Source organism: Salvelinus sp. IW2-2015, linkage group LG28, assembly GCF_002910315.2.
Source record: "Salvelinus sp. IW2-2015 linkage group LG28, ASM291031v2, whole genome shotgun sequence".
Lineage (NCBI taxonomy): Eukaryota > Metazoa > Chordata > Actinopteri > Salmoniformes > Salmonidae > Salvelinus > Salvelinus sp. IW2-2015.
In genome coordinates this window covers 4,533,903-4,549,146 of record NC_036868.1, presented here as the reverse complement: position 1 = coordinate 4,549,146, position 15,244 = coordinate 4,533,903, and the positions used below count along the sequence as shown (strand labels likewise).

Sequence of the window (15,244 nt, the reverse complement as noted above, 5' to 3'; positions counted from 1 at the left end):
TATCTGTAAAAATCAAGGATTATTTCTCAAGTAATGGTCTGACAACAGGTTTCAGCACGCATACAAAGGGAATTCTATAAGTACGGCCTTAAAACAAATGACAGATGACTGGTTAGAGTATGGATGACAGGAAGTTAGTGGGTTGCAGTGTTATTTGATTTCAGTGCTGCTTTTCATGGTAATTGATCACTAACTGTTACTAGGTAAACTCAAATGTTATGGTTTTAAGTCTACAGCTCTATCCTGGACGGAAAGCATCTATCCAAGAGAAGGCAAAACATGTTCTTAAAATTGGTAGATTTTCAAACAGTAAAGATATACACTGTAGTGTTTCTCAAGGAGGCTGCCTAGGCCACTTCTCTTCTCTAGCTTACTAATATTACCTTCAGTAATGAACAAAGCAAGAGTGGTAATGTATGCTGATGACTACAAGTATAGCGCAGCATCAGAACGTAATGAGCTAAAGATGTACTGAGTAGTGAACTAAGAACTGATATGAACAAATAGGTGTTGAACATTTCTAAAACTAAATGTATTGTATTTGGTTCAAGATATGCTTTGCTGATGAAACCCAATTGAATTTGTCGATGAATAGATATCATGTAGAGCAAGTGAAAAAAGAAAAAAATACTAGGCGTCATGTCGGACTCAGCTTTATCATGGTCAGAACACATAGATAATATTATTAAGATGGGTAAGGGAATTGCTGTTACAAAAAAAAAAAATTGAGTACGTAACATATAGCACTCAATCAGGTAATTCAATCCCTGGTCTATCACACTTAGAGTACTGACTGTCCAGTTATATGGTCATCTGCAGTAATGAAAGATATTAAAATCTCCAAAACAGGGCTGCCAGATTAGCTCTACTGGTATGAATATTATCCAAATGCACCAGAATCTCTCATGGCTTCACATTGAAAAACAATTTACTATCCAGTCTTCTGATTTTCTTTTTAAACAGTTTTTTTTCAGGCCAGTTAGTACATACTAGTGACATGCATAACCAAACAAACCAGACAGGTAATTCAGGGCACTTAAGACAGTGGTTCTCCAAACTTTTTATAGTCCGTACCCCTTCAAACATTCAAATTCCAGCTGCGTACTCCTCCTGCACCAGGGTCAGCGCACTCAAATGTTTTTTTTTGCCATTGTAAGCCTGCCACAAACACACAATACATTTATTAAACATAAAACTCATTCTTATGTCACAACCCAGCTCGTGGGAAGTGACAAAGAACTCTTAAGGACCAAGGGTAAATATAATCAATAATTTCTCTATATTTAGCCATCTTACATTTATAAACTTTATTTGTTCATGGAAAATTGTGAATAACTCACCACAGGTTAATGAGAAGGGTGTGGTGAAAGGATGCACATAACTGGAGAGTCAGTCTTAAATCATTTTCCATACACAGTCTGTGCCTGCTTATTTTAGTTGTCATGCTAGTGAGGGCTGAGAATCCACTCTCACATAGGTTGTGGTTGCAAGGGGTATCAGTGTCTTAACAGCCGATTTTCCAAGGCAGGATACTCTGAGCGCAGCCCAATCCAGAAATCTGGCAGTGCCTTCGGTTAAATTCAATTTTCACAGAACAGCTTGTTGCAATTTCGATGAGGCTCTCTTGTTCAGATATCGGTAAGTGGACTGGAGGCAGGGCATGAAAGGGATAACGAATCCGGTTGTTTGTGTAATTCGTTTCGGGAAAGTACCTGCGTAATTGCGCACCCAACTCACTCAGGTGCTTCTTCTTGAAAATAGTTGGGAGTCCCTGTAATCCTAGATTCAGATCGTTCAGGCGAGAAAAAACATCACCCAGATAGGCCAGTCGTATGAGAAACTCATTATCATGCAAGCGGTCAGACAAGTGAAAATGGTCAGTCAATGGTCAGTCAATACCCTTGATGACCAGCGCACTTCTGTATGTTGTAAAAGCGTTATATGGTCGCTGTCCATATCATTGCATAGTGCAGAAAATATACGAGTTCAGGGGCCTTGCTTTAACAATGTTACCCATTTTCACTGTAGTGTCCAAAACATCTTTCAAGCTGTCAGACATTCCCTTGGCAGAAAGAGCCTCTCGGTGGATGCTGCAGTGTACCCAAGTGGCGTCGGGAGCAACTGTTTGCACGCATGTTACCACTCTACTACGTCTCCCTGTTATGGCTTTTGCACCATCAGTACAGATACCAACATGAGCAGCAGCTACATTTGGCTACATATGGACAGTAAATAGAATTCCCGTGAGAGAGTAACGGTTAATTAGATTGAATGTTAATTATTTGATTAGACTACCTGTAATTGACATTGTGTTGTTATTTCGCTGAACTCTAGAAGGTTTCATTTAATTTCTGGCAGTGAAACATTGATACACAGGTAAGAAAAAAATCCTCACTCAAATGTATAGCTCCGTTGGAAAATATAAATGGACCGTTTGAAAATGTGAAGTAAAAAAGAAAGTGAATGTCATTTTTATTTGGCATACCCACGACAGGCATTGCACGTTTGGGAATACCCGATCTAAGARAACCCAAGGACAAATCTCCTTTACAGTTTTATATAGAGCCATAGCTGAATYTTGCTCTTTACCAATCCATATTTCTCAGGCAGAAAGTAAAGCCACCTTCAAGAAAGAAACAATTAAGTTCTAATGCGAGAAACAATATGACTGGACAGGAAATAGATAATTGTCTATTTGTTAAATGTTTGTAAAGTAATTAGCTAATGAGGATCATAATAAAAATTCACAAATACACACCCGGCTATCAGCGAAGCCTTGTCTAGGAGTGAACTAGTTCATTCAGCCTCTTTTACTGCATTTGGGGAAAAAACATAGCAGAGCCCCACCTGCCTTGAACGACGGGTCACCACTGCTGGCATGAATCTAAAATTATTTTTTGCTCACCCAAGATTTACATGCTAAAATCACCACTGGTGACATGTAATTGTATGTAAGGGTTGTAATTTAAAAAACAATGAATTTGTGTTTAGTGAGTCCGCCAGATCAAGGCAGTAGTGTGACAAGCGAATGACAGGGATGTTCTCCATAAGTGTGCAAATTGGACCATTTTCTATCCTGCTAAGCATTCAAAATGTAACGAGTACTATTGGGTCAGGGAAATGGTATGGAGTGAAAAGTACATAATTTTCTCTTCAGGAATGAAGAAATAAAAGTAGTCAAAAATATAAATAGTAAAGGTACATATATCCCCCCAAAATACTTTAGTACTTGAAAGTATTTTTACCACTGTTAAGAGCCAATTGTATATTTGCCTCCCGGAACAGCATGGTTTAATCATTATGAAAGACAAACATGGAGATGGAGGAAGCTTGTCATGAAGTGTAGGCGTTTATGACATGTCTAACGTTACATAATTATATCCTACGGAGGAGCGGCTTTTATGGAGGAACTTTGAACTCCCGAGTTGGTTTAATGTTGGACTTGCCAAACGTTAAACTTGTGGTGCAGAGCAGCACTTGAATAACAAACACGTCTTACCGTTTTGTAGTTAGTAAATCCAATGTGAAACGTGATAACTATAGTACCCTTTACTAGCATTGAAAAAGTAATTTTCTAAACATCCAATATAATTGTAACATGTTTCGTAAACAGGTGTATACTAACAGTGAAATGCTTAATTACGGGCCCTTCAACAGCGCAATATAACAATACAGAAAAAACATGTATAGTAACACGAGGATCAAATACACAATGAGCAATGATAGCTTGGCTATATACATGGGATACCAGTAAGTTACCAAGTCAATGTGCAGGTGTACGAGGAAATTGAGGTAACGTTACAGGATAGACAATAAACAGTAACAGGATAGACAATTGGGTGTCAGGGGAAATGCAGCGTATGTGATGAGTGTGGAAGTGTCGAATGTGTGCACGTGTAATTTATGAATTAAACTAGTAACGTTGTCAGTACTAGGCTACAGTAACCTATGCTTCAGAGGGTAGCCTACACTGTACACACCSATTGGCAAATATAGTATTTCCAGCTGGCAGATGCTGGAATAAGTTTGAGTGACAGAGGGCTTTGCATACTGAACAGGTCTCAGCCCTTGACTACCATTTCGCATTCAAGAGGAATTTAGCTAACACTCTAGGTAGCTAGCTAGCCAGTAGGTTGAGGTTCAACTTCAGCAACAAACGGCTAACTACTTAAAATGTACATACATGTATGTTTGATTCGCAGCTACATTTACTAACGGCTAACTATCGTTAGCTACTGTACCTCTGTATTCTCGAACAAGCGGAGCCAGTCCAAATCTTTCCCGACTCGTGTCAAACACCATACTAATTTCTTCGCAGATTCATCTTCCTCAGCTGTAGAGAAATTTGAGCTTTCTATTTGGTCCATTTTACAACATATTACAGCCAGATAGCTGAGCAAAATATGTTTCGTTTTCCCTTCTTAGGGGGTGACAGGGTCTTCAGAGGAAAATAAATCACGTGACTTATATAAAAAAAGTCCCACAATGCCTCACTCCAAAACTTGTTGGGTTTCCACTACTTACCCAAGCCACAAAGTCAACATCGTAAAACTTAATTAAAACAAACATTTGCTTTTCMGTCTCAATTTAAGGTTAGGGTTATGCATAAGGTTAAAAGTGCGGTTAATTTAAGTGTTAGGTTTAATATTACATTTTAAGAAGATACATTTAAGAAATGGGCGGGGTTTATAACTTTGTGGCTGTGGTAACTAGTGACGACCAACCTTTTTCTTCATGTCTGGACCATTGATTGTTCTGGAAAAGGGCTCCAACAAGTCGATCGCGAGCTCGCAGCCCACCTATGAGTAGCTCGTCAAACAATTCTGAAAGTGCATGTATGGCATAAACAAATCTCACAAGTATCAGACACCTCAAGCTCCCGGCTACTATCCAATCAAATCCACATTGACATTATCAAACCTATTTAGCAACAATTGGCCTAAAAAGTCAAAGGTAACACATCTGCCAATTAATTGTATAGCAACATTGCCCCTGTAAGCCAAATCAAATGAAACGCGAACGACCATTGCTTCACGTAAACACGAGAAAAATATACTTTTACTTTCGAAGTGAACATGACACTTTTGACCGCGTTGACACTCGAGGCCCGTCTATTTTCTAAGGAAAGGTTAACATTGTTTTACCCGGAACAGTCTTAACACTTGTAATTATAATTATTCAATTGCGTTTTCCATGTCTTTTTTTCTCCACTTGTCTTGTGTGCATTTAAAATCAAATCCAATTTTATTGGTCACATACAAATATTTAGCAGATGTTATCGCGGGTGTAAGGAAATGCTTGTGTTCCTAGCTTCAACAGTGCAGTAGTATCTAACAACTCACAACAATACACACAAATCAAAAAGTAAAAAAAATATATATATATATAATATATAAATATTAGGATGAGCAATGTCAGAGAGGCATTGAGTAAAATACAGTATATACAGTGCCTTTGGAAAGTATTCAGACCCATTGACTTTTTCCACATTTTGTTATGTTACAGCCTTATTCTAAAATGGATTCAATAGTTGTTTCTACAATCTACACACAATACACCATAATGACGAAGCAAAAACAGTTTTTTAGAAATTGTTGCTAATTTATATATAAAAAAACAAACATGAAATATCACATTTACATAAGTATTCACACCCTTTACTCAGTACTTTGTTGAAGCACCTTTGGCAGCGATTACAGCATCGAGTCTTCTTTGGTATAACGCAACAAACTTGGCACACCTGTATTTGGGGAGTTTCTCCCATTCTTCTCTGCAGATCCTCTCAAGCTCTGCCAGGTTGGATGGGAAGTGTTGCTGCACAGCTGTTTTCAGGTCTCTCTGTAACAGTATAACTTTAGTCCGTCCCCTCGCCCATACCCGGGCTCGAACCAGGGACCCTCTGCACACATCAACAACAGTCACCCACGAAGCGTCGTTACCCATCGCTCCACAAAGGCCGCGGCTCTTGCAGAGCAAGGTGCAACACTACTTCTAGGTTTCAGAGCAAGTGACGTAACTGATTGAAACGCTAGTAGCGCGTACCCGCTAACTAGCTAGCCATTTCACATCCGTTACATCTCCAGAGATGTTCGATCGGGTTCAAATCCGGGCTCTGGCTGGGCCACTCAAGGACATTCAAAGACTTGTCCCAAAGCCACTCCTATGTTGTCTTGGCTGTGTGCTTAGGGTCGTTGTCCTGTTGGAAGGTGAACCTTTGCCTCAGTCTGAGATCCTGAGGGACCTGGAGCAAGTTTTCATCAAGGATCTCTCTGTACTTTGCTCCGTTCATATTTTCCTCGATTCCGACTGGTCTCCCGGTCCCTGCCACTGTAAAACATCCCCACAGCATGATGSTGCCACCACCATGCTTCACCGTAGGAATGGTGCCAGGTTTCCTCCAGARGTGACGCTTGGCATTTAGGCTAAAGAGTTCAAACTTGGTTTCATCAGACCAGAGAATCTGAGAGTCTTTAGGTGACTTTTGGCAAACWCCAACAGGGCTGTCATGTGCCTTTTACTGAGGAGTGGCTTCCGTCTGTTCACTCTACCATTAAGGCTTGATTGGTGGAGAGTGGCAGAGATGGTTGTCCTTATGGAAGCTTCTCCCATCTTCACATAGGAACTCTAGAGCTCTGTCAGAGTGACCATTGGGTTCTTGGTCACCTCCCTGGCCAAGGCCCTTCCCCCATGATTTCTCKGTTTGGCAGGGCGGCCAGCTCCAAGTAGAGTCTTGGTGGTTCTAAACTTCTTCCATTTAAGAATGATGGAGGCCACTGTGTTCTTGAGGATCTTCAGTGCTGCAGAAATGTTTTGGTACCCTTCCCCAGATCTGTYCCTCGACACAATCATGTCTTGGAGCTCTACGAGCACTGTCAACTGTGGGACCGTATATAGACAGGTGTGTGCCTTTCCAAATCATGTACAATCAATTTAATTTCTCACAGGTGGACTCCAATCAAGTTGCAGAAACATCTCAAGGATGATCAATGGACACAGGATGCACTTGAGCTGAATTTCGAGTCTCATAGCAAAGGGTCTGAATACTTATATAAATAAGTTATTTCTGCTTTTTATTTTAATTACATTTTTTAAAAATCTAAAAACCTGTTTTCACTTTGTCATTATGGGGTAATGTGTGTAGATAGCTGAGGATAAAAAAAAAAAAAAAATTCTTTTTTAGAATAAGGCTGTAACATAACAAAATGTGGYAAAAGTCATTGGGTCTGAATGTATGAAATTAGTAATTATTACCTTCACCACCTGGGGGCGGCCCATCAAGTCCAGAACCCATTAAAGCAGTATGAAAACATTATTAAAGTGACTAGTGTTCCATTATTAAAGTGACCAATGATTCCATGGCTATGTACATAGGGCAGCAGCCTCTAAGGTGCATGGTTGAGTAACCGGGTGGTAGCCGGCTAGTGATGGCCTTGAGATAGAAGCTGTTTTTCAGTCTCTCGGTCCCAGCTTTGATGCCCKTGTACGGACTTCGCCTTCTGGATGATAGCAGGGTGAACAGGCCGTGGCTCGGGTGGTTGATGTCCTTGATGATCTTTTTGGCGTTCCTGTGACATCGGGTGCTGTAGGTGTCCTGGAGGGCAGGCAGTGTGAGCCCTGAGAGCCCTGCGGTGGCAGGCGGTGCAGTTATCGTACCAGGCAGTGATACAGCCCAACAGGATGCTCTCAATTGTGCATCTGTAAAAGTTTGTGAGGGTCTTAGGGGCCAAGCTGAATTTCTTCAGCCTTCTGAGGTTGAAGAGGTGCTGTTGCGCCTTCTTCACCACACTGTCTGTGTGGGTGGACCTTTTCAGATTGTCAGTGGTGTGTACTAAGAAGAACTTGAAGCTTTTCACCTTCTCCARCTCAGTCCCGTTGATGTGGATAGTGTTGTGCTCCCTCTGCTGTCTCCTGAAGTTCACGATCAACTCCTTGGTTTTGTTGACGTTGAGGGAGAGGTTATTTTCCTGGCACCACTCCGCCAGGTCCCTCACCTGCTCCCTGTAGGCTGTCTCGTCATTGTTGGTAATCAGGCCTACTACTGTTGTGTCATCTGCAAACTTGATGATTGCGTTGGAGGCGTGCGTGGCCARGCTGTCATGGGTTAACAGGGAGTACAGGAAGGGGCTGAGCACGCACCCTTGTGGGGCCCCTGTGTTGAGGATCAGCGTAGTGGAGGTTTTGTTTCCTACCTTCACCAACTGGGGGCGGCCCCTCAGGAAGTCCAGGACCCAGTTGCATAGGGTGGGGTTCAGACCCAGGGCCCCAAGCTTAATGATAAGCTTGGAGGGTACTATGGTGTTGAAGGCTGAGCTATAGTCAATGAACAGCATTCTTACATAGGTATTCCTTTTGTCCAGATGGGATAGGGCAGCGTGTAGTGCATCGTCTGTGGATCTATTGGGGCGGTATGCAAATTGAAGTGGATCTAGGGTGTCATGTAAGGTGGAGGTGCTATGATCCTGAGCTTGCCTCTCAAAGCCATTCATGATGACAGAAGTGAGTGCTACGGGGCGATAGTAATTTATTTCAGTTAACTTTGCTTTCTTGGGTACAGGAACAATGGTGGACATCTTGAAGCAAGTGGAGACTGCAGACTGGGATAAGGAGAGATTGAATATGTCTGTAAACACTCCAGCCATCTATTCTGRGCATGCCCTGAGGATGCGGCTAGAGATGCTGCATCCTCAGAGCCTTGCTAGGGTTAACACGCTTAAATGTCTTACTCACTCGGCCATGGAGAACAAGTGCCTACAGTCCTTGGGAGCGGGCCGTATTGGTGGCTGTCCCCGGGGACAGACGCTCAGAGAGGGGGGGTTGACCCCTGCCCAAGGCCACCAGGGGGCGCCACTACAAGGCCACCAGGGGGCGCCACTACATCCAGCCAGCTCCCTTCCCCAGGGCTTTGGGGGGAAAGGAACAGATGAGGTGGAGGCTGACCCATGGAGGGGACCTACCCCCGCCAATGGCCACCAGGGGGCACCAGTACATCCAGCCAGCTCCCTGCACCAGGAAGATGAGGGGAGAGGGCTGAGGCCGACTAAGGGAGGGGTGGGCCGTCCCCCATAAAGGGGTCCGACCCCTGCCCAAGGCAATCAGGGGCGCCAACACATCCACCCAGCTCCCTTCCCTAGGGAGGTTGCCCGACCGCCACCAGCGGCCATCAGGGTGCGTTACTACATCCAGTCAGCTGCCTGCCCCAGGGATATGGGGAGGGCCAGAGAGGGCTGAGGCCAACCCAGGGAGGTGGGCCGACCCCCACCCAAGGCAACCAGGGGCGCCACTACATACACCTAGCTCCATGCACTAGGGAGGTCGGGGGAGAGGGCCAGAGAGGGATGGCGCCGACCCGGGATAGGGGGGACCAACACTCAGGGAGTGGGGCCAACCCTCACCCARGGTCACCACTACATCCACCCAGCTCCCTGCACCAGGGAAAGGGTGGGGGAGACGGCCAGAGAGGGCTGGGGCCGACTCAGGGATGGGGGCTGACCCCCGCCCGTGGCCACCAGMGGACGCTACATCCAGCCAGCTTCCTGCCCAGGGAATGGGGGGAGASGGCCGGAGGGTGCTGGGGCCGACCCAGTAAGGGCGGCTAACTCCTGGAGAGGGGGCCCAATCCCCAACCACGGCCACAAAGGGGAGCCACTAGATCCACCCAGCTACCTGCACCAGGAAAAGGGGGMGAGAGGGCCGGAAAGGGGTGGGGCCAACTCAGGGAAGGGGGGCCGACCCCCGGAGAGGGTGCCTGATCTCCGRCTACTGCCAAGGCCGCAATGGGGTGCCACTCCATACAGCCAGCTGCCCCAGCTGTAGGCCTCAGCCTGCCCTCCACACAACATAGGCTCAAAAAGGGTGACAGAGCAGACAACCTCAACAGAGGAACATATAGAACGCTCCGTAGCTCCTTTTGCATAGAGTGTGTAGAGTCCTTAAACATAACCCTATTTTCACTGCAATTTCAACGTATGATCATGTTGACATTAGATTGATGTAACAACCTGTTAGTCAGGTTAAGTCATTGTTTTTTAATTGAACTTTTACCCTAATTTCAATGTTTACAACGCTGGTTGAAATTAGATGAAAACCATACTGGTTGATGACTTTTGCACATCCAAATGTGTTTTCAATGTAGATTCCACACATTAGGCRGACAATAACGTTGAAACAACATTGATTCAACCAGTGTGTGCTCAGTGGGCTGGAGCTGTTTGGCGGCCATATTAGAAAATGTGTACCCTATGATTAAATCGGTAATAGCTAGGCATCATTGTTTAGACTTCCCCTAGCTTTATGTACAATTTGGTGCACTCATTATGAAGACATTTTTTGAAAATGGTGGTATGGAAATTCTTACACAGGGACATTCGAAGTCAATCTTAAATGACTCATTGTTTATTGTCAGCGCGTTGGAGAGGTTCCAACCAACTCAATGCACCATAGTACACATGTCAATCAGGAGCTCTCCCTTGGCAGACCCAGCAGTTGTCTTATATACAGCTATACACAGACAAGTTATATTTGCATGATTTAGCATAATTAATTCATCATTACAGTTTTTTTCCATTCATGTGACCGACCAATACTGTTTCATAACATGTGACAGACCAACATCTCATGAGGCTTCTCCTCTCTAAGCTGAGACCTTGAAACTGAGATATCGTTTGTTTGTTCTCAAAACAACGTCATTCGTTCTCAAAACACYGTCTGGGCGTACTGCCAAATTGCAGCTACTGATAGTGAGGATTTATACAGTCAGCCACTTATCTCAGCACACTGGTCACCATAGCAACACCCATCCATAGCACACGCTCCAGCAAGTATATTTCACTGGTCATCCCCAAAGCCAACACCTCTTTTGGCCGCCTTTCCTTCCAGTTCTTTGCTGCCAATGACTGGAACGAATTGCAAAAATCACTGAAGCTGGAGACTTATATCTCCCTCTCTAACTTTAAGRATCAGCTGTCAGAGCAGCTTACCGATCACTGTACCATCTGTAAATATCACACCCAACTACCTCATCCCCATATTGTTATTTTTTTGTTGTTGCTCTTTTGCACCCCAGTATTTCTACTTGCACATCATCATCTGCACATCTATCACTCCAGTGTTATTTGCTAAATTGTAAATTTTTCGCCACTATGGCCTATTTATTGCCTTACCTCCCTAATTTTACTACATTTGCACACACTGTACATAGATTTTTCTATTGTGTTATTGACTGTACTTTTGTTTATCCCATGTGTAACTCTGTGTTGTTGTTTTTGTCGCACTGCTTTGCTTTATCTTGGCCAGGTCACAGGTGAATATGAGAACTTGTTCTCAACTGGCCTACCTGGTTAAATAAAGGTGGATTGTTTTTGTTTTTTAAATGAACACAGAAATTGGTTTATAGAACAGCACATGAATAGAACACAGAKATTAGTTATACGAATATTATTAGTTATAAGAATAGCACAAGCATAAACATTTCCCTTACAATGTACATCTMTGCTGGACATAATGCATTTCTATGGGATTTCATATAGGGTGCAATGTACTGGGAGTTACTTAATGTTAAAGTTATAGAATCATATTGAATATAATTTCAATCAATAGAAATACAGTACCAGTCAAAAGTTTGGACACACCTACTCATTCAAGTTTGTTTAAAATTTCTACATTGTAGAATAATAGTGAAGACATCAAAACMATGAAATAACACATATGGAATAATGTAGTAACCAGAAAAGTGTTAAACAAATGAAGATATATTTTATAATTGAGATTTTTCAAAGTAGCCACCCTTTGCCTTGATGACAATTAACACATGAGCCTTCTTAAAAGTACATTTGTGGAATTTCTTTCCTTCTTCATGCGTTTGAGCCAATCAGTTATGTTGTGACAAGGTAGGGGTGGTATACAGAAGATAGCCCTATTTGGTAGAAGACCAAGTCCATATTACGGCAAGAACAGCTCAAATAACCAAAGAGAAACGACAGTCCATCATTACTTTCAGACATGAAGGTCAGTCAATCCGGAAAAATTAAAGAACTTTTGACYTTTCTTCAAATGCAGTCACAAAAACCATCAAGCYCTATGATGCAACTGGCCCTCATGAGGACCGCCAGAGGAAAGGAAGACCCAGAGTTACCTCTGCTGCAGAGGATAAGTTCATTAGTTACCAGCCTCAGAAATTGGTAATTAACTGCACCTCAGATTGAAACCCAAATAAATGCTTCACAGAGTTCAAGTAACAGACACATCTCAACATCAACTGTTCAGAGGTGACCCAAAACACACCTCCAGGCTGTGTAAGGGCTATTTGACCAAGAAGGAGAGTGATGGAGTGCTGCATCAGATGACCTGGRCTTCACAATCACCCAACCTCAACCTAATTGAGATGGTTTGAGATGAGTTGAACAGCATAGTGAAGGAAAAGCAGCCAACAAGTGCTCAGCATATGTGGAAACTCCTTCAAGACTGTTGGAAAAGCATTCCTGGTGACTACGTCATGAAGCTGGTTGAGAGAATGCAAAGAGTGTGCAACGCTAGAGCTAGGGCTTGTAAGTAAGCATTTCACGGGAAGGTCTACACTTGTTGTATTCGGCACATGTGACAAATAAAGTTTGATTTGAAGCTGTCATCAAGGCAAAGGGTGGCTACCCCGCCTAATAGGAGGTTATAAGATATACTGTAGAATTGAAGTCGGAAGTTCACATACACTTAGGTTGGAGTCATTAAAACTAATTTTTCAACCACTCCACAAATTTCTTGTTAACAAACTATAGTTTTGGCAAGTCGGTTTGGACATCTACCTTGTGCATGACACAAGTCATTTTCCATTCAATTTTTTACAGACAGATTATTTCACTTATAATTCACTGTATCACAATTCCAGTGGGTCAGAAGTTTACATACACTAAGTTGACTGTGCCTTTAAACAGCTTGGAAAATTCCAGAAAATTATATCATGGCTTAAGAAGCTTCTGATAGGCTAATTGACATCATTTGAGTCAATTGGAGGTGTACCTGTGATGTATTTCAAGGCATACTTTCACACTCAGTGCCTCTTTGCTTGACATCATGGGAAAATCAAAATAAATCAGCCAAGACATCAAAAAAAATTGTAGAGCCCCACATGTCTGGTTCATCCTGGTGAGCAATTCCAAACGTCTGAAGGTACCACGTTCATCTGTACAAACAATAGTACGCAAGTATAAACACTATGGGACCACGCAGCCTCATACCGCTCAGGAAGGAGACGCGTTCTGTCTCCTAGAGATGAACGTAATTTTGGTGCGAAAAGTGCTATCAATCCTAGAACAACAGCAAAGGACATTGTGAAGATGCTGGAGGAAACAGGTACAAAAGTATATATATCCACAGTAAAACGATCCTATATCGACATAACCTGAAAGGCCGCTCAGCAAGGAAGAAGCCACTGCTGCTGCAACATTGGGGACAAAGATCGTACCTTTTTGAGAAATGTCCTCTGGTCTGATGAAACAAAAATAGAACTGTTTGGCCATAATGACCATTGTTATGTTTGGAGGAAAAATGGGGAGGCTTGCAAGCTGAAGAACACCATGCCAACCGTGAAGCACGGGGTGGCAGCATCATGTTGTGGGCTTTGCTGCAGGAGGGACTGGTACACTTCTGAAAATCGATGGCATCATGAGGAAATAATATTATGTGGATATATTGAAGCAACATCTCAAGGCAACAAAGTCAAGGTATTGGAGTGGCCATCACAAAGCCCTGACCTAAATCCTATAGAAATTTGTGGGCAGAACTGAAAAAGCATGTGCGAGCAAGAGGCCTATAAACCTGACTCAGTTACACCAGTTCTGTCAGGAGGAATGGCCAAAATTCACCCAGCTTATTGTGGGAGGTTCTGTAAGGTTACCCGAAACATTTGACCCAAGTTAACAATTTAAAGGCAATGCTACCAAATACTAATTGAGTGCGTGTAAACTTCTGACCCACTCGGAATGTGAGAAGAAATACAAGCTGAAATAAATAATCTCTCTACTATTATTCTGACATTTCACATTCTTAAAATAAAGTGGTGATCCTAACTGACCTAAGACAGGAATTTTACTCGGATTAAAAGTCAGGAATTGTGAAAAACTGAGTTTAAATGTATTTGGCTAAGGTGTACGTAAACTTCCGACTTCAACAGTACATGTCCTGAGCAAATTATTCAAGCCATTGCACAAATAAACATAGTGAATAGGCATATTTTATGATTTGTAGGTGACTAATATGCCCAAGCATAAACTAGCCATGACATATGTTATACAATATATAAATGTATACACTACCGTCTATGCTAAGTTTTAGAATACCTAATCATTCAAGGGTTTTTCTTTATTTTTTACTATTTTCTACATTGTAGAATAATAGTGAAGACATCAAAACATGAAATAACACAGGAATCATGTAGTAAAGTGTTAAAATCAAAATATATTTTATTATGAGATTCTTCAAATAGCCACCCAGTGCCTTGATGACAGCTTTGTGTTATTTCATAGTTTTGATGTCTTCACTATTATTCTATAACGTAGAAAATTGTAAAAACAAAGAAAACCCTTGAATGAGTCGGTGTCTAAAGCTTTTGACCGGTAGTGACATTTTTTTAAAATTCACCACATTGGGGAAAGTAAGTAGTGTGGACACTTTGTCACTGTGTAACATTCCAAATGCATGTTGATGTGCTAAACTGTGTTCTGGACCAATACACTTTAATTTATTTAATCACTATTTGAAGCCACCATTGCCACAGACAATTCAAGTGTAATTTAATTAAGAACAACTGACATGAAATAGCTTTTTGTAAATACAGTCAGCCACCTTCTTACATCATTCACAAAAACACACAAAAAATCATAGGAATTTACAATATCCAATCCAAATCCAAATAGTGTTCAACATAAATATCAAATCAAATGTATTATATACCCTCGACATCAGCTGATATCTCAAAGTGCTGTACAGAAACCCAGCCTAAAACCCCAAACAGCAAGCAATGCAGGTGTAGAAGCACGTAAGTAGCATAAAAGACAAAGTAGCATAAAAGACAAAACATCTGGAATACAACAACTCCACGTGCGCAGCTAACTCTGAAGATGGTGTGGTAGGGCATAGCCATTACTGGGATCCTATACCTGCCCCTATACTCTCCCTTCCTCAACCCTATTGAGAAATTATTTTCAGAATGGAGGTAGAAGGTGTACGATCGCCATCCCCATGAGCGTGTCACCCT

At 42.3% G+C, this 15,244-nt stretch overlaps 1 protein-coding gene and 1 pseudogene across 4 annotated transcripts in view; both read right to left on the bottom strand.

Annotated features, from left to right (window-relative positions):
* Positions 1 to 4,462, bottom strand: part of rnf8 (ring finger protein 8, E3 ubiquitin protein ligase) — a 26,580-nt gene extending 22,118 nt beyond the window's left edge. For all 4 annotated transcript variants that reach the window (XM_023974234.3, XM_023974233.2, XM_023974235.3 and 1 more), the window contains exon 1: positions 4,242 to 4,462. In XM_023974234.3, the coding sequence (XP_023830002.1) occupies positions 4,242 to 4,367 (126 nt within the window). In that variant the 5' untranslated portion in view covers positions 4,368 to 4,462. The remainder of the gene's footprint in view (positions 1 to 4,241) is intronic.
* Positions 4,463 to 5,661: 1,199 nt separating this feature from the next.
* Positions 5,662 to 8,486, bottom strand: LOC139023195 (uncharacterized; annotated as a pseudogene).
* Between the last annotated feature and the right edge of the window lie 6,758 nt (positions 8,487 to 15,244).